This window comes from Patagioenas fasciata, chromosome 3 (genome assembly GCF_037038585.1).
Source record: "Patagioenas fasciata isolate bPatFas1 chromosome 3, bPatFas1.hap1, whole genome shotgun sequence".
Taxonomy (NCBI): domain Eukaryota; kingdom Metazoa; phylum Chordata; class Aves; order Columbiformes; family Columbidae; genus Patagioenas; species Patagioenas fasciata.
This window is the reverse complement of record NC_092522.1, coordinates 20,277,680-20,296,243: the sequence shown is the minus strand read 5'-3', so window position 1 is coordinate 20,296,243 and position 18,564 is coordinate 20,277,680. Positions and strand designations below refer to the sequence as shown.

The 18,564-nt window shown below is 43.9% G+C and overlaps 1 protein-coding gene across 2 annotated transcripts in view; it reads right to left on the bottom strand.

Annotated features, from left to right (window-relative positions):
- The window catches only part of LOC136100169 (ALK tyrosine kinase receptor-like), a 106,905-nt gene that overhangs the window by 6,600 nt on the left and 81,741 nt on the right, over positions 1-18,564 (bottom strand). Inside the window, exons 12-20 of one of the 2 annotated variants that reach the window (XM_071805915.1) lie at positions 17,560-17,742; positions 15,878-15,976; positions 14,743-14,895; positions 13,443-13,541; positions 11,530-11,716; positions 9,190-9,280; positions 7,953-8,017; positions 6,920-7,049; positions 963-1,060 (exon numbers count right to left, since the gene is read on the bottom strand). In XM_071805915.1, the coding sequence (XP_071662016.1) occupies positions 963-1,060; positions 6,920-7,049; positions 7,953-8,017; positions 9,190-9,280; positions 11,530-11,716; positions 13,443-13,541; positions 14,743-14,895; positions 15,878-15,976; positions 17,560-17,742 (1,105 nt within the window). Of the gene's footprint in view, positions 1-962; positions 1,061-6,919; positions 7,050-7,952; positions 8,018-9,189; positions 9,281-11,529; positions 11,717-13,442; positions 13,542-14,742; positions 14,896-15,877; positions 15,977-17,559; positions 18,562-18,564 lie in introns of those variants that run through there. The other variant, XM_065835027.2, reaches the window with a different exon arrangement.

The window sequence follows — 18,564 nt, the reverse complement described above, 5'->3', positions numbered from 1 at the left end:
CCACAAAAGCCAGATAAGGCAGTGTTTATGGATAACTAGTGATGTCCCAAATTCCAATCTAGCCCAAAAGCAAGAATAGTTTAGCTTTTTAACATTTCCTCTTTAATCTCCATGTAACAACTTTCAGCTGAAAGGATGGACCTCCATGAGCCTCCCTTCCCACCAGGAGCTATTTTTAAGTCTCTAAGGAGTTGCAAGGAGTGGGGCTGAGTTCAGCAATGTGCCAGTACCAACACTAAGTTGTCTGGGGAATGATCCGCTGACCTGTTACTACCATGCTTGTTCAAACATTGTCAAATGGGTGTACTGTCATGGACAGGATGAACAACAATGTGCAGGTGTTCTGAAGACTGAAGGTACAGGCTTGAATCCATGTGTGCAGGTAAAGCTCCAGCTTCACCTCTGCTGGGCTGAAGTAAACCTTGAGATCTGAATAATGTGGTGGCATATCTTGTGGGTAGCTCTTTCAGGAGAGTGAACTACAATCTCTCTCTACTCATCTCTACATAATGCTCCAGGTAGAATAATGGACATTTGCCAAACACCCCTTTCTGCAGGACCAGGTAATGATAGTCATAAGGTGCTGCACTTCTGGCTGTACTTCCATTATTCAAGAGGGAGAAGAAAAGGGTTCCAGAATGAGCAGAAAGGCACTAAGCAAAATTTACGACGGGAAGAGCTTTGAAGACTTCTGTCACACGATTGTGTTTCCATTTGCAGAGTAGCAAAACAGGCTGCACAAGTGCATGCACTGAGACTTTGGTAAAACCTCAGTCCTCTGCACCCTGGTTCATAGCAGCCTGTCTGTTAATTGCTTCTATTATGCTGATTTTATCTACCTTGTTTAAAGGTATCCAGCCACTAGAGTGCAGCAGGACATAAACATATCAAGCAGCACATTACAAGTCTGTGCTGGCCTGTGTGTAAGCCATGCCCATGCTGACACAGGTGTGTTCACCTACCTGTGAATGAAGTGGTTCTCTTCCAGGTACTGACACCCACAAGGGATGTCACGAGCCACATGGAGCAAGTCCAGCATGGAAAGGGAGGATGGCTGATTCTACCAAAAGGCAAGCAACAAACATGGGTTAAAAGCAAGAACATGACATGATTCATCCCTGGTACAGAACTGGGAACTCTCCAACATGTGACATAGCTCAGATGTTAACACACAAAATAGCAAAAATGCACAATAGAGAGCTCATATGCATGAACTCTGTGAAGGATGTGCAGGCACAATGTCATGCAAATCCCAGGGACAGAATCAGAACAGCTGGATCTGAATTTCCAGCTCTGTAAGAATTGCTCCCCATTCTCATGGGAAACACTTGTGAATTTTCAGCCAGATTTTTGAGGAGATCTGTAGCCTGAACTGGTCCTCACTCAGTTTCTTTGTAATTTTGCTAGATTTTCTCTAAAGTCACCTTGAACAATGAGAATGACATTTGGTATAATGGCATGAGTCACATTTGCTCTTTCCCTCCTCCACATCTGTGTAGGTTTTATCTTGCCCCTTGGAGCACTGACACAGGTTTGTGTAGCCAAGGGCTATGGAAGAGTAAGGCTGCCAACTCCTGGTCCCTGCCCCTCTGATGAAGGCTACAGCCCTTGCCAGCAGGAGCAGATGCTTTAGTGAGCAGGGCAGGCTGAGTACCAGCTTGTGTTTGCTGGCCTCTGAAACAAAACCATCAGCTTCTGCACCAAGGTGTGAAGCAGTGATCCCTGCAGCCAGTCCTGTGGGCGAGGAGGAGATCATTGCTGCCAGTGTGGTGACAAACAACCGGGCAGGACCCAAAGGAAAGGCAGGAAGATGTGCCAGCGGAGGTTCAGGTTGGACATTAGGAAAAGGTTCTTCACCCAGAGGGTGCTGGAGCACTGGAACAGGCTCCCCAGAGAGGTGTCACAGCCCCAAGACTGACAGTGTTCAAGAAGAGACTGGACAACACCCTCAGACACACGGTGTGAACTGTGGGGTTGTCATATGCAGGGACAGGAGCTGGACTTGATGATCCTTGTGGGTCCCTTCCAAACCAAGACATTCTATGATTCTGTGACTGCTTACTCTACAGCTGCCATTTGCTAGCTAAGTGTTTCTCTGTGGCCTTGGTCACTTGACCAAACAAGCCTGTCCCACCCTCTGGCTCTCTCTTGTGACACCTACCATGATGCCCAGTGCCCAAAAGGCACACCTGCCCACGTGTCTCTCCCACCAATGCACAAAGCAGCACGGGTTCTCCAGTGACAGGGACTGCTGGCCCTGTCAGCCCATCAGTTGTGATGAAACGTATCTCTAGACTGACATGATGCTGCGCTGGCCATCCCACCTGATCTAAACCACTGCTAACTGGGACTGGAAAGAAGTCCAGGCTCTGCAGCAGGCAGCAGCCAGTAGTTAAACAGTAAATACTGGCTGCTGAAACCTAAGAAAAGTCTTAAAGAGATTAGGAAAAACCTGGCCTCAACACTCAACTAATGCAATAATTGAAAAATGCTGCATCTTTATGTGAACAAAGCCTGTTCATGACTACGTACCACCTGCCTATATTTTATTATTAACACAGTATAGTTCGTTGCATATATATACTTAACTGATTCTTTAAAACACCAGACTGCATCTCCCCCTAAAACCTTTCTTTTTGTAGACTAACAATTTCCTGAAAACACAAAGCCTTTCTCTCACCCCACTTTCATGGGGAGGGGGGAATAATCTTTTTTTATCTCTGCATGTTAAACTGACTCACCAGCTACACAATATGGCTACAGTAAGAAAGGACGCAGATGCCTTTTTTTTTACTTTCAGGGCATAACCAAAGGGAAATGAATATCTCTATCCATTCCTTCCTCTTCCGAGCAAGGGTCAGAAACCTGAAGTGAAAACTGAGTAAAAAGCTCAATTCTTTACGTGCAATCGATTCCAGACCTGAGCTATACAGCAAGGCAGTCAGTAGGCTGAAGCCACAGGCTGATTTCAACAGCATAGCATTTTTTTCTCTTTTTCCCTTTTTTTCCCTTCCTTCTCCTGCACGGATGGATTCCTTCCACCTTTTATTTGGCTAAATACAGTCCTAAAACAGATGTGACTGCCCACCCAAGGACAATTTAGCCATGTACTTTGTTTGAAAAATGGAGGTTTGGGATACATTTTGCAAGGGGAGCAGCCTTGAGGCACCAAAGGATTCGCTTTACAGCTTTTGCTCCCCAGATGAATGGACAATGGCAGCTGCAATGCACCACTGCTCAGAGCACTGGGCACGCTGGAAGCGCTCGCGTGACATCTCCCTGGGTGAGGCTGAATCTTGCTAAAGGTGAAGGAAATTCTGTGTATTGTTCAGCGTAATCACTGCTCTGTGCAACAGGCTGCACAACACAAAGGAGGGGAATCATTTATCCATATACAATTTATCTTCCAGAGCTGTTCTTTGATTGCTGTGCTGTGTGCGTGAGAAAGATCAGCACTGAACTTCCCAGAAGGGACAATTCTGCAACACTCATAAGGAGCGAAGGCTCTGATTCCAGGCATTTCTGAATCTACCAGAATGCCTCTCTCCAGATGAGGAGGAAGGGGTAATCCTATAATAGATGTGAAACTTTATTAGAAATGGGGCAGAGAAGCCCTTCAGGACTGTAAACCTTTGACCCATGGAGAAGTTTCAGTCTGAAGCTTACAGAGTAGATGTGGCTGGCACAAATCGACAATATTCCACAAAAGTCACTGGTATTGTATCAGTGATGTTGGATGAATATTTGGTTTACACATATCATCAGTTCTTGCTTAGAGTCCAGAAGAATCACCACGTGTTGGCTGAACATTGCTTTCATTATTTATGTGAAAAACACAGACAAATAACATACAATAACCTGTGCGCTGGCAGTATCCTGATCTCCCATTAAGTTGCATCCCGTTTCCTGATACCTTCTGCAGAAGCTCTAGCTTCTCACTTCATGTCCCTTACAACATCTTAACTTCCCCCTTCCCTCGCATTGCCTCCTTCTCCTCCATTCCCTCTGCTCTCTTGCATGTTTTTCCGTGGCTGAGCTCACAGCAGTGTGCTGGTGTGTCTTGCTCCAAGTCACACAGGTTCTTGCTGGCAAGCCAAACAAGACAACTGTTGTGCTCAGTGGTCATTCAAGGATGGCGCTTTCTCCTTTCAGGAGCCCTGGGAGATAAGAATGCCTTCAGCACCTCTATTAACTTTCACTGAAACTGGCCAACGAATTTGAGGTTAGTGGCAGGGGAGTGGGGAGAACACCTGGGGGATGAAGGTAGAGAATGAGCACGTAAGTCTTTTATCTTCTGCAATCAGAATGAAAACAGAAGTAGGTGAAAAAGACAAGGTAGTAAGGAGATCAGATAGAAAAGCCAAAACTGGGGAAAAAAAAAAAAAAAAGAGAAACCAAGCAAAAATGACAACAGTAATTCATATGGTGCTTACTGCACAGTGAGCAGTGCACCTCTGCTACTGAGTCAGTCAACCAGGTCTTGTGTGTTCAGTTCATTCCTGTTAGAAGCAAAGCTCACAAAAGCCTGTTTACTCTGCAGTGTTCCTTGTCTTTCCATTAATGGACCTGGAAAACTAGACATCCAGTCTGCTACGCCTGCTTTCTACCTTCAGTCCTTGAATGAGGAATAAGAGGAACAAAGCAGCTCACGGTTCACTAAGAGCAATGCAAAGATACAGTTGACAGTACTGAGCCATGGGCCTCATGTGCAGAGGCTCTGTCACATCTCAAGTACATGCAGAGGATGAATCCATTTCCACAGCTGCATCCCGTACCTCGCAGAGCACAACGCCCCTGACACATCTCACCTCTGTCAGTGAGTCAGTCTCCTAGCCTCGTAGTTTCTGAGCCAGCAGTCAAGCTTGTGCACCAGAGGCTGATTTCTCAGCACTCACAGCTACCATTAGCCCCTCAGAAGCTGCCCCAGCAGCCAGAGAATGAATTACCCTGTCATTCTCACCAGGCATCCACTGCATGGGATGGCAGCAGAAGCAGGGCAAGGCAAGGGGAAGGAAGCTGTTGGGAGTGGAAATGAAACACAGGGATCTGTGTCTGCACATAGGCCATGCACATTCACCCAGCTGTTACAGAGGGACTGGAAATTATTTTTCTGAATCAGTTCTGGCTTGTACTTGCCCACCTGCCTTTGAACCTCAGGCTTTCCGCAAGAGTGACAAGCATGGGACAGAGCAGAAAACAGCAGCCTCAGTCCCAGGTCTGCTTCAGTCCTGGGAGAAAGTTAAAAGCAGAAATAGGGGAGGATTTCAAGGTGCTGGTAACAGAAGTGTGTAGTAGTAGTTAATGGTCAGTCCCAGATAACCTCAGACAGGTCAGGAAAGACAATGAAAGAAGAGGCAGGGAAGGAGAGCAAAGGCAAAAAGAGAAACAGCAAGGAAGTAGTGTATGCTGTGCCTGGAGTGAACTGCCCACCTCTTCTGACATGAGCGTTCACAGGGGTCGCACAGAGCTACTGCTAACAGAAATGGAAGCCCTCGCATGCAAGGAGGAACTGATGACTGGGGTAGGGGCAGACAGAAAGAAATCCCTCAGCTCAGAAGGCTCCTGTGACTGCATCCTATGAAGATTAAAGGCTTTCCATCCACAAAAGCAACTGCTTCATCTTACTGCAAGTAGGTAAAAATTCCTGCTGTTCAACACTAATGTTCTTGGTGTTTCCTCACAAGACTCTGAGCTGGCTTCTCCCTCTAATTTAATGAGCCAAAAAGATGATTCCATTGCAAAGTGATGGATACCCTTGCCCTACACCATCCTGGTTCACCTGCCACTTCATCCATCTAGCACAGCCTGCTCTGGCAGTTTTGAACAAAGCACCTCCCAGGCAGCATATCCTGCCCATGCCGTTCTGCTCTGCACTGGATGAGAACGGAGCCCACACTGAAAACAACCATGAGCTTTCCCACTCACCTACCACCAAGTTCAGCCCATTTGTATAAGCTAACAAAAGCATCCCTAGGTGCTACAGAAAGCCAACCTCTGTTTATAAAGACTGCTCCGATTTCAAACATCTCAACTTTCTGGGTGTTTAGCTTTCTATCCAGGCAGGAGCCACTTCACTGCAATCTATCCAAGACTGCACCGCTCATGGGCAACACACCATTTTATATGTCTGAAAACCAAATTGCAAGGAAAAAATACAAAGTTAATCTGTTTCCAAATGCCTTGAAGAATAATCTTATTTATATGTGTTAGATTCAATTTGTGTTTCTCTTGTACTGATAAAATCCAGCATTTTGCCCTGTGTCAAAGAAATGTAGAGGCAAAGTATGAAGCTGGGCCATGGTGCTAAACTCCAACAACATCTGGGTGCTTCCCTGATCTGGGTGCTCAGAGCAAACTTTATTCTTCTGAACTACTGATTCCTCTCTTCAAGTCATAATTTATTTCTCATACATTTCTAACTGACTCATTTCCTACTGATGCTGATTACAGTGGGAAAATCTTTAAAACTCTGGAATAAAGATATTTTCTATTAAGTCAACAGCTCCAGGCCTGATTCTCTTCTTGCCTGTGTCAAACTTGGTACTGACAGCTAGCCACAGAAATGCACCTGATCAGTAATTTAAAGAATGGATTTATCATTACTAGCTTAATGTTTCCCCTCAATCCACCCCCAGAGGGTGTGAGGAAGGTAAGAGTAGAAGTTTGGGGTTTTTTTTAATTTTAATTTTATTCTTTCTTTAGATAGTATCTGTAATGCTATGTAGCAAAGTCCAGGAAATGAGGCACCTCTGCATAACCCCAGTAGCATCCTGCCAACAGAGTCGTCTTCTAGCAACAGAAATTTTCCAACCCTCTAAAATGGTGGGAAACAGCAGCTGCAGGATCAGCTCTTTTATAGTTACATACTTGCCTTGTGGCAGCAGCTTACTAAATAAAATTCAATTTTCTCTTTTCTTACTGGTCTAGGCCGTGTCTCTCTCAGGAACGATTTCAGGTCACCTCCAGCCATGAGCTCCAGCAGGATGAAACGGGGCAGTGCCTGCAAGCTCACCCCAATACAGCGCACAATATTCTGGTGGTTGAACTTGCTGTGGAGACAGGGAGACTCAATTATGGAGCAGCTTTGATCCAAAAAGCACAACTACAGAAAAGAATAAAAATGTGTTGCTGAGGGGATTTTTTTTTTTTTCAGAATAAGTAACAAATCTCAAAGGCAGGGTAGCTGGATCAAGCCAAAGTGCTACCCCTGCACTCTCTGTCCGAGTAGTGCAGAAATCAAGGTGGGAAAGTAACAGCTTTTGGCCGCTTTTCCACCTCCTGTATTCTGCATCCTTTTTGGGCTACAGCAAGACTCAGGGGTCACACGAAGCAAAGAATGTCTGCTAAAATAAAAGTCTCCTCCTAATTTCACTGTTCAAGGGGTAGAAGCTGAGCCAGGGCAGAGTTGTTCAAAATAATATGCTGACAAAGGGATCTGCTTATGTAGGGGATATTCCTCAAGGTCTAGACTAGTATTTCCATTTTTCTGCAGACCTCAGTATGATGGGAAACTATTTCTGTGGATTTTAGGACTCAGTCACTGAGACGCGATATGACAGAAGCATTAGGTCAATGCCATATGTGAGTTTTGAGTGGTCAAACCAAAACTCCTAAGGTTTCTTTTTATCTCATGTTCTGATCTCTAAGACAAATCAAGGGACCCTATTATTAATTCCGAAAACTGGGCCTAAAGATTTTCAATCTGGATAACGAAATCCGCTGTGGAGTCTCTTGAAAATTCAGCCCTTAATAATTTGGTTGCCTTGGTGTCTTCATTTGTAAGAAGAATACAAAAGGTTGGTAATGCCTATCCTCTTTGTAAAATAGTGACAGCAATGGGCTAAAATTACCGTATAGATGTGTTGCATGGACATAAACTCTTAAAGCATCATTTTCCTTACAGTGCTGGGCTTTGCAAGCCTACACAAGTGTTTGATCTTATTCACACACACCTAATAATGACAGCTTCCATGAGGAAGTCCAGCTCATCTTGCTCCGAACACACTTCTGGCAATGTCTGGAAAAGAAAAAACAGGTTGACAAGGAGGATATATTTAAACTTACAGATACAGAATACCTGACACAATCAAAAGCACTGACATTGTCTGCAGTCATCCTTGTGATATCTGCATTGTCTGCAGCAATCCTCCATGCCATAAAAATGTTTACAATCAGGGTGGTGAAGCACTGGCCCAGATTGCCCAGAGAGGTGGTAGATGCCCCATCCCTGGAAACATTCCAGGCCAGGCTGGACGGGGCTCTGAGCAACCTTATCTGGTTGAAGATGTCCCTGATCATTGCAGGGGGGTTGGACTGGATGTGCTCTGAAGGTCCCTTCAACCCAAACTGTTCTTTGCTTCTACGATTGTTTCACTAAAATAAACCACATTCTAAGGTAATAGCTACACCATTACTAAAGTAGATTGTGAAGCCTGTTGAGGGATACAGATGAGAACACATGGCCCATTAATGCCACTGTCATCTTCCTCTCAATAAAGGAAATAGCTCAGAGCATACAGGGAACGGTGCTCAATATATGGGACTCTGCTGGATGAAGAATGAGAACCACAGTTCCTGAGCTCTCAGACAGTTCAATCCTGCTACCTCCCAGCAAGACTATGAACTATAACCAGCAGTATGACTGTGCTGCTATGTAACCTCTAGGTAAAAACAAGCTAGCTGGGCTACTGAAGGCCTGCGGAACCCTACCAGGATCTTGTAGGATTTAGTTTCACATCCAGTACATATCCACCTTGTAGTGGAGTGGTGAGATCCCTGGAAAACCAGACGTCTCCTACTTGCATGGTCTTCGATGTACATGCCAGCTGCTCTTGACCCTGTGAAGACTTTTGGTCTCTGACTCAAAGGCTTTGGACAGGTAACAAAACCAGGTGTAGCATGTGGAGGATGGACAGAGGATGGATTTATTTCTCGTACCTGCTGTCTACTGCAGCTGTATGGGAAATCTTTGCCTATTTACTACTTACAGACCCCTTTTAATAGACTCACAAGCCCATATACTATGAGGTGTACCATCACTATGATGGATTAAAGTCTTGCAGTAGAGCAGCAACCTTTCCAGCCACATCCTTCAGTAATACTTAATTCATCTTCATTTTTATAATGCATTGGGACTCTTGGGTGAGAGGTGCATGAAACCATCATGATAACTCATACACTGTCACTTACTTTTACAGCCACCTGCAAGGGAGTGGGGTCGCTGGGGATCCCTGCCACCTGACCTTCATATACCTCACCAAAGGCTCCGTGGCCCAAACCCCTGGACAGACCAGAGAAGACAAGAAGGTTTTACTACAGAGAACACACATTATAACACTATGGTCACAGCTCACAGAATGGGCTCACAATTTTCATTGTAGTGAAACAGGGAGAAGTGGATATTGACACTGAGGATATCACTCCTCACACTACACGGGGGACCAGAGCTTGATGTGTTCTTTCCTTCACCTATAATGTATTTAATTGGTAGGGAAAACAATCTCCCAAAGTGAACAGTCCTTGGTGCAATCAAGCTGCTGGCAGTGCAATGTGTAATGGATAGCACTCTTCTACAGCTTTGGTGTCAGTGCTTTAGTGTTGGGTGCTCCATAACAGGTCAATAAAGATAGGTCATAAGCCTTGGTGTTCCCATACTCTAAGCACATTAAGAGTTCCCATGATGTTTATGCATCATCATTAAAGAAAACATTGAACAAGAAACTAGGAAGCACAATGGTTCTCAAAGGACCTGAATTCTTAACCAAGTATCTTCCTGATTTATTTTGTGATTCTGGATAAGCACCTAAGCCAGTAAATGGTGATGATAGTGCTTTATAAAGCACTCAGCTCTGGAAATTCAGGCTGAGATTTGTTTCTGGGACTGATCATATTATGAAATTTACAGTTTTATTTTGAATAAGGGTACCAGAAAAAGAGAAAGGAATTAAGAGTAATTACACAACAGATCCTATCCTATGCCCTTGTGACACAGATATTGCATACCTGTCTATTCAGTGTTCACTCGCTTAACATTAAGTCAACTGCTACAACAGCTATACCACACAGGTGGCATATTGTAACAACACAGCGAACTCTGGCAGAGAATGAGGCTGCATCCCAGATCCTTAGTCCCTCTTAACACTGGATGGGCTGCACATCGGGTAGTTGTGGTTTGAACCTCTAAGAGGCATGCCTGCATCTCGATCTGGGCAAAAGGCTCTTTTCTATGACATGGACTTTCCTGGTAGAGCCAGGTTTGGCATGAGAGCTGCACTGATTTTGTTCTCTGGTATATCAGTGGACAGGTTTTGCATGGGCTGTTGCCCTGCTGGCAGTTCAATCAGGCGCTGCTAAGGGCAACCTGCTCAGTTGTTGCATAAGCTCTGTCTGTCGTTTTGCCAGGATAAAGACCAGTCTAGGCAGTGAAACCGCACTGAGGACTTGCGTTGTCTGTGACTCAGTTGCTTCTTTTAATAACGTTTTGTAGGTATCAGCTTGAGACACTGTTCTTGGCTATGCCTGACCAACTTGTTACAAGCTGAGGGTATGAACCAGATCTCTACAGCTCAGTTAGTTATGACTAACCCATCTCCCAAAATGCCCATCTTCCCCTGCACTTATCAAATCCTGGCTGTAGCCTGTGCTCTCTGCAGCTTGCCACACTTCAAAAATCCTTTCAGAGCCCAAGTGACAAAGGAGAGCAGCAGCACAGAGTACCCTGGAAACTTCCAGATATAGACCAGCAAGATGTGCAGGTAAGGGGAAATGAGGTAAGAGACAGCAAAACACTGCCGACTGCACAGACTGCTCGTAACATCATCTTTTTTAGCACTGTAAGTTCCCTAGTCTTCCAAGCTTTCATGCTTCCACTTCTTGGCTTTTTGCGTAAAACTGCACAGTACCAGTACCAGGGTAACGTCACATTCACAAATGGCATGCACTGCACCCTGGAGGAGAGCAAGGTGGGAAAGAATTCTGAATTTTCCTATTTTCTTCTTAAGAGACTATTTCAAACTTTCCAGAAGTTCTGGTCTAGACATGACTATCCTGCTTGCTTTACATTCCAGTCCTTTTAATACTGTCTGGCAGTCTCAAAACATCGTTTTTCCTGCTACTGTACTTAAGGATGTCATTGTCTTTACCAAAGATGAAATCAAAGACTTTAAAAAAGCCTCCTACAAGCCTCAGACTTCCCAGCATTTCATCAGTTAAAAGTGGAAATGGGCCATTCATTGTGCAGTCTGCAAAAGGTGTGTCTGAATTACTGGTGATGACTCTTCAGTTCCTCTCATAATCTCAGAAGATTAACACTGCACCTGTAAAAGGTTAAGGAGACTGCCAAAGTCTAGTTCCCTCCTCAGAAGCCTAACTACTGCAGATTTACATTCTTCTCACAAAAAGGAGCACGAGTCTAGAAGTGCATGAGAATTTGTATGTGTCTGCACAAGGACATGAGTTCACACCCATGTAAGAGAGACAGCATATGTGAGTGTACAGTGTGAAACACGGGGAAGGCAAAGGTGAATTTACCGGATGAGGGAGATGTTTTTTCGAGGCACCTCTTTGAGGTCACTAATGGATGTGGTCTTTCCTGCAAAGCAGTAGTTGGGATTGTAGTCTGTCATGATAGTGGAGGTACGCAGCTTGCTCAGCTTATATTCCGGGCTCTGTAGCTCCATCTGCATGGCTTGTAGCTCCTGGTGCTTCCGACGATATACTAAATATGGAGAACACAGTAAACCAGAGACACAGAGCGACTTTGGAACAGGTCAGCAGCACGTGTCACTGGCATTTGCTGTGTGGCCAGTTTTCAGCGAATCAAACCAGACAGTAACACTGTCATATTTCTGTACGTCAAATAATTACAGATAGAAAATGGAATCTCAAGTTATCCAGGAACCTTCGATTTACACATCTTATGAAGAAACAGGCTTGCTCATGAAGAAGTAAAATGAATTTCACTTACAGAGATCTCTGATTTCACAGTTCTGAGGTTTTTGTTTTGTTCTATGTAGCTTAACTGGACCTTCCAAGTATGAGTCTAGACCTGAACTTGAGGGAGCTGGGGTATAATCCACCTTCCTAAATCACACAGAGGTGACTAAAATCTGAAATGATTTATTGCATCATATTGTTCGAAATGGACAGATTAAACAGTTAGCTCAAGAATAACATTGTACATTAAACTAGCTCATTTAAGAAAACTTCCTGTTTCTAAACAACAAAGTTGGATTAAATTTGAAATCAGTTTATGGTAGTGTTATATTTCTTGAATCACCTCACTGATACTTCTGAAATGTCATTAGAAATCACACCTTGAAGGAAGACATCCTGTGGATATTACTTGAAATAGTAACTGATATTGGAGTACTTTTTTTCAAAGCAAGATGCCAGTTGTGAGCAGGTTAAATCACTATTACCCTTACTATTGATTTCTGTGGGAGCTGGATTGAGCCCAAATACTGTGACAGTAATAGCTATCACATCTTCTCTAGCAGATGTTGCTCAGGGGAAGAATTTAAGGGGTAAACATGCACTGGCAAAGGCAGACGGACGTAATGACTTACCCACAAACCTGCCCTCCGTTTTCCTCCTCATTGCTTTTGCTTTGATTTTTTAAATTGCTGCTCTATCCTGAGATGGCAATGATAGGTTAGTTGGATGGAAAGAGGATTACTCTTCCACTCCCTGAGAAGTAATTAGTAATTTTAAAGGAGTACTGTCAGGCCAGATGTCATACATGTAGGACCATGTGTGCACAACTGATAACTCCTGAAACTCTTAAAACTGAAACAGCTGCACAAATCTAATTTAATAGTTGCCATTTGCTGCTCTGGCTGCATCCCTCTGCTCTCCCAGGGAGCGTGGACAAAGAAAATTGGCAAAGCTGTGGTTTGAATCCCTGGTTGCTTTTCATTGATTCAGATCTATTCTGCTTTTAATTTAATGCAGGTGAGCAACTTTAAAATAAGAAAATGAAAGGTTGAAAAATACCTTTTAGGATTTCAAATAAAGAAGCCAAAAATTCTCACATCCTACCAAGCAGTGGTTAGTAAAAGGGGAACCTATGTGAGAATTTCAAACTTAAATGTCACACATTAAGAGGCAAATCTGTACATAGGGACACAAATATAAGCTTGCTTTTAGGCATTATGCACCAACAGTTCTCACAAAAACAGTGGCAGTTGTGTTCTGACAGCTTCACACCACAACACTAGCAGTAATGTCTCTTTCAAGATGCAGTCAGTAACTGAAACCTCCTCAAATTGGCCATTGCAGTTAGAAACAACTACTGAAACCTGAAGTTAAGGCGTGTGTGTGCCAAGGTGTCATTAAATACAGCAGTAGCTAAAGATCTGAATCCTTTTGCCTGCCAGTGCCCAATTATCCCTGGCTCAGATCCAGCCCTCATATGAAAATATCTTTTGCAGAGAAACACTCACCTATCATGACTCCTGAAAAAGCCAAAATTAAAGCAGCCACCAATGCTGAAGTCACTACAGACAAGACCAAGGAGAGAGGGAGGTGAACCACTGGCTCAGCTGTAATGGAGGCAGGAGAAAAACGAATTACGTTTGAAATGATCTTTCAGCAACCACTTTTTTTTTTTTTTTCAGATTTTTCTCCTCTTCCTTCTATTGACTCATCTGCTGCTGCTGTAGTGCAGGAGCAACCTCTGGCATGAGCAGTTCTCAGGATCTATGACCTCTAATAGCTCATTGTTTCACTTCCCTCAGTTAATATCAAGCCATTAAAACAGATGGTTTGCTATCAATGAATTAACATGTGCACTCTCTGGGTATGAAAACAAGGCCATAAAAACAAGGGGCAGGAGGTTAGGGAGGTGGAAAGAACATTACATTGTCAGGGCACTAAAGTGCTGCTACCAATGCCAAACCACAGCAAAAGCAGAAAGAGGACTGCAATATATAATCTCCTAAATGCACCTAATCCAGGCAGAAAAACCTGATAACAGTAAGTGCAGTACTAAGTATCCCACAGCTGCATGCTCACTTGGGACCACACAAGGCATCTATTAAGGTTTACTTCACCTTGTCAATATGAACATGCTTTTTACCCATTTTACAGATGGGAATGGTAGAAATATAGAACAATTTTCCCATGCCAGTGATAAAGCTGAGAGCAGGATGCTGAGTGATCCTGGAGGCACTTGCTCTAACTGCTGGGCAAGAATATGAAGGAAACCAAGTAATGGAGCTCTGAGCACTTGCTTTTTAAGTAAGGCAAGTACAGGCACTGCCTTTTTTTTTCCTCAGAGATCACTCACTCAGAACTTCTTATCAATTCTGCACATGCACCTTCTATGTCCAAACCCACAGGAAGTATATTCTGCTTCACATTGCCCTTTTTTCCCTTCTAAGAGGACAGACCTGGAAGTTAAGTTTAGCTGGACAACTCCTTCAGTGTGCAAACTTTCATGATTTCAGAGCAGAATGTGAGCATCAGCACAACCAGATGCAAAATCTGACTCTCCTCAGTGCTGCCCAGTATGCCAAACATACTGCTGTAAAGCAAACCAGTGCCTTAGCACCGATGTGTCCATAGCCTAGCAAAATAACTCTGCAGCATATACCATCAGGAAAGAAGGTAACATTCAACAGGAGCCAGTTTTGAGAAAGAGACCAGAGAACACTTTCAGGATGTCTTACAGTCCAGAATACAGATTATTACCATGCATTTTCTGTTTCACATGCTACCAGCCTACCTCATACATCTACTTACCTATGCAAGACACACCATCCTCAGCCAACTCTGTGCCTGGTTCACAAAAGCAAATGACTTTTTGAGTCTCTAGATCAACACGGCACTCGTCCATCTCACAGTGACTGCAGTTAAGATGCAGCCTAATATCCACCTCTCCATGCCCCTCTGTCACTAGGGAGTGGATGAAAGAAGCTGAGTTAACTACTGTAAAGATTATTCATATCGTTCCCTTGGGCTCTGACAGAAACAGGGGACACGGTAGACACAATTGCTGGATGTGGCAGGGTGGGACCCATTTAAGAAACTGATTTCTCCCCACCTTCCATGGCTCCTGTACTTTCTCATGTAGAAAATAACATTCAGCTAAATAAGCCCCACTGCAGCTGAGGTGCACCGACTCTCTTGCAGCAAGTGGTCCTACCAGGTTAGGAAGGAGTCTGCTGCCCAGCCTAATAGAAACCTGCCCTTTCAGCAGTCCCTGAGGCTCACCCTTCTCATCCTGGCCTTTCCTCCCTTTGAGATCAAACACTGCAATGTTTTCAAAACCTTCCGGCTGAATTTGTCAGGCCAGAGTTCATCGGTATTTGAAAATACTTTTGGCTGTTCTGAAGCAAACTTTTTTTTTCCTGAATAAAGAAATATTTTTGTATTTTCTGAACACATCTCAAACATATTGAAGATGATGACTTCTGAGCAAACACAGGCTGGAGTGGCAGTATTTATCACTCCCACAGACTGCTGGGCAGCACTGCACTGTTTTCTGTAGAAACTCCCTGGTCCAGCCTGGATACTTTGCTGAAGGATGCTCTAAGGAACATGTTTGTTACTGAATATTCAGGTACTTTATCTGCTTATTTCCTAAATTACCTGAACTATGAGGTTCTGTTACTACTTTTTTTGGACAAAATTATTCTATAGTCTGGTAGGTTATCTCGTTGGGAAGTGTTTTCTAACATCCATGACATTTTCTCCACCTGCTGTCTTCCTACTACTTCTGTTTATTTTCCATTGGACTTTGTTATGCTATCTTTCTTTCTCCTTATGCTCACAATGACACTAAGCTGTACCCAAAGGCTTTTAAATTGTCCTACAGATGCAAACTATTCTTAACATGAAAGAAACCCACTAGAAGACTTCTGACCAACATTAATACCTTTAAGCGCTGGAGTGTATAAAGTACCAATTGGATTAATAAAGGACACACCATCCTCCCCATCCATCTCTGGGTCATTGTCCACTGCAGCATTGCCACCTACATCAAACCAGAAGTTACCTTAACAGACTGAGGCTCATTAGCACTAAAATACAGATAAGCATTGCAACATGCACAACTTCAGTATATTTAGGGAGGCATCCAAATGAGAAAAGAAATAAATCAAAGTATTTCACATATAGGGAACACTTCGTGAGTTGTGGCATGAACCACTGGTCTTTCATCTCTAGAACTTCAATTTGATCACAACACGTTGTGACAATCGATTTCTTAGCTCTGTTTTAGGCAGACTGTTGCAAACTAAGGCACACCTAAACCAGAAACTTCACCTTTAACCATTTGGATGCTGCGAAAACACAGAAGTTTTTCTTAAAATTAATGTGGTCAAGAGATGGTAAAAGACCAGTGCTCAAGGGTTAAGTTCAGTACCCTTGCTGATCAAGGTATGTACTGTGTCAGGAATCAATAACTCGATATCCTTTCTCTTCTTTACACCCTGAAAGCAGGGTGGTCCACCAGGAGTGGGGACTGAAGGAATTTATGAGTTACTCACTTGTGCTTGGGCATATAGAACACATTAGGAACAAAGTATGGGCAATACATAGAACATATTAGAAGCACAGTAGGGGCCATGTATTATGTAGTACAAGCATGCAAAGAGTCCCCCACTCCACCCAAAAATGGCTTTTCCCCTTTAACCATCTTCAGTGACATTAAAATTATGTCATGTGAGGCATTCTGTTGGAAAAAGCAGCATTACACAGTAACATTGGTACAAAACATGCACTTCATCATTTAAATGTAACTACTCCTACATTTATACAGTCCTAAAATCACATTCGGCCCCTGGAAGGCAACCACGAGACTGATGTGAAAATGAGTTTGACACCCATGGTTTAAGCACTTTACCTCCTCTCAGGATTTCTAGTATATCATACACTTGATTTAAGCTGTGGGGATCCAGGGGTTAAAACGTCCACCACAGTGCAGATGGCTGAAGAAACTACGTGGCCCAGGAGATTACAAGTTAGTAGAGATCTTGAATCTGGCCCACACCAGTTATAATCAACATAATGCCATCTGACAGCTGTCCTGAGACCCACAGCACACGAAATGAGCTCCTTGTTGACTGAAGTCAACACTACCATCGTTATTAAGAGGGGTCTTGGCTGGCAGCCTGAACCTGTCCCCAGAGGCCACCTGCGCAGGACCACAGCAGGGCAGGGTAGAAGAAGCCATGTCCTTCCCCTGGCATAAGGCCTGGCTGCCGGTCCCCAGGACCAAAGTCCTCCAACCACAGGTGTTGGCAATGGGAGCACATCGCCTGTGGCTCCTCCTTCTTCAGCACTGTAACCCGCCAATGGAAGGCTCAAGAATCGCAGCAGGATCTTGATGGCACATTTTGCAGAGTGCAAAGCCAGGATTACAGCTGAAGGACTGACATCCGGCTATTTGCTCAAAGACTAAACGCCATACATTCATGTAATGCTAAAAAGGCAACACAGACATACTAGTACATAACAGTCAAATACACTAGCTACAGGAGAATTAGCTATCAGTGTTTTGCTGATCATTAGCACTAAAGGAGGGGAAGGGACACCTTGAACATGAAGCCACTTTACCTATATATCCTCCGCCTCCTCCACCTGAGGAGCACCCCCCTCCACCCCCTCCGAAACCCCCTCTTGTCTCCCACCCCCACTTCTTCATGGCCTGGGGGCAGGATCTTCCTCCAGTAGCACCTTCCAGCAAGGATTTTCCTGACCACAGGAAGGAAGTGTTATCATTCCAGCCACCTCCACCACCTGCAGTTAAGAGAAGAGAAAAGGCACAGGTAGGGATTATTTTGTGTAAAAAAACATTGCAGGGAGCTGCAAAACAAGCCCTCCTTTGGAAGCACCTCAGCTGAAAGTGAGTCTCATGCCTTGGTTAGAAGAGGGGATGTGCTTGCTACACAGTGCTACAGTGACCTTTTTGTAGGGCTTTTGACCACATCAGTCATCTGCACCTCTTTTCACCTACCACACAGGACAAGTATTTTCTATGGAAAATGTAAAAAGATATCCCTGCCTACTCCCCAGTCACCTGTTTCTGGCTATCAGAGCTTTCTCCTTCTCTTTGCAAAAAATACTTTTGAAAAACCCTTATGTCAGTTCTGAAGTGGAGAAAAAAGCATATTTAGTGAAAAGGATGTGAAAACAGGTCCCAGTCCTGCTCTAAATACAACATACTCACCAGTGACTCACTTTCATCTCTGCTGGATGATCAGTCCAAGGTCTCTTCACAGAGACTTCTAACGAGGGTGCAATTATGCTCTTTCTGCATAAGCCAGGGAAACTGTATGTCTACACAGCAGGAAGTGGTGCAGGGAGGAGGATGGCTAAGTTGGCACTGCAAACTCCCACACCAAAAAATCAAACATCTTTTCTTATGAGAAATACTGCATTATTTTGGGAAAATATTGCCATTGTTATGGCTATATCATCTTCAATACCTGTATTTAGCCCATCTGTTTAACACCCTTGCTCCCACTGAACTGTGTTTTCGTGAGTTTCACCTCACCTCCTTGTGAGGAGGAATCTGGGAGTATCACATATTCACAAAGGTTTTCTTAAAAGATTAAACTT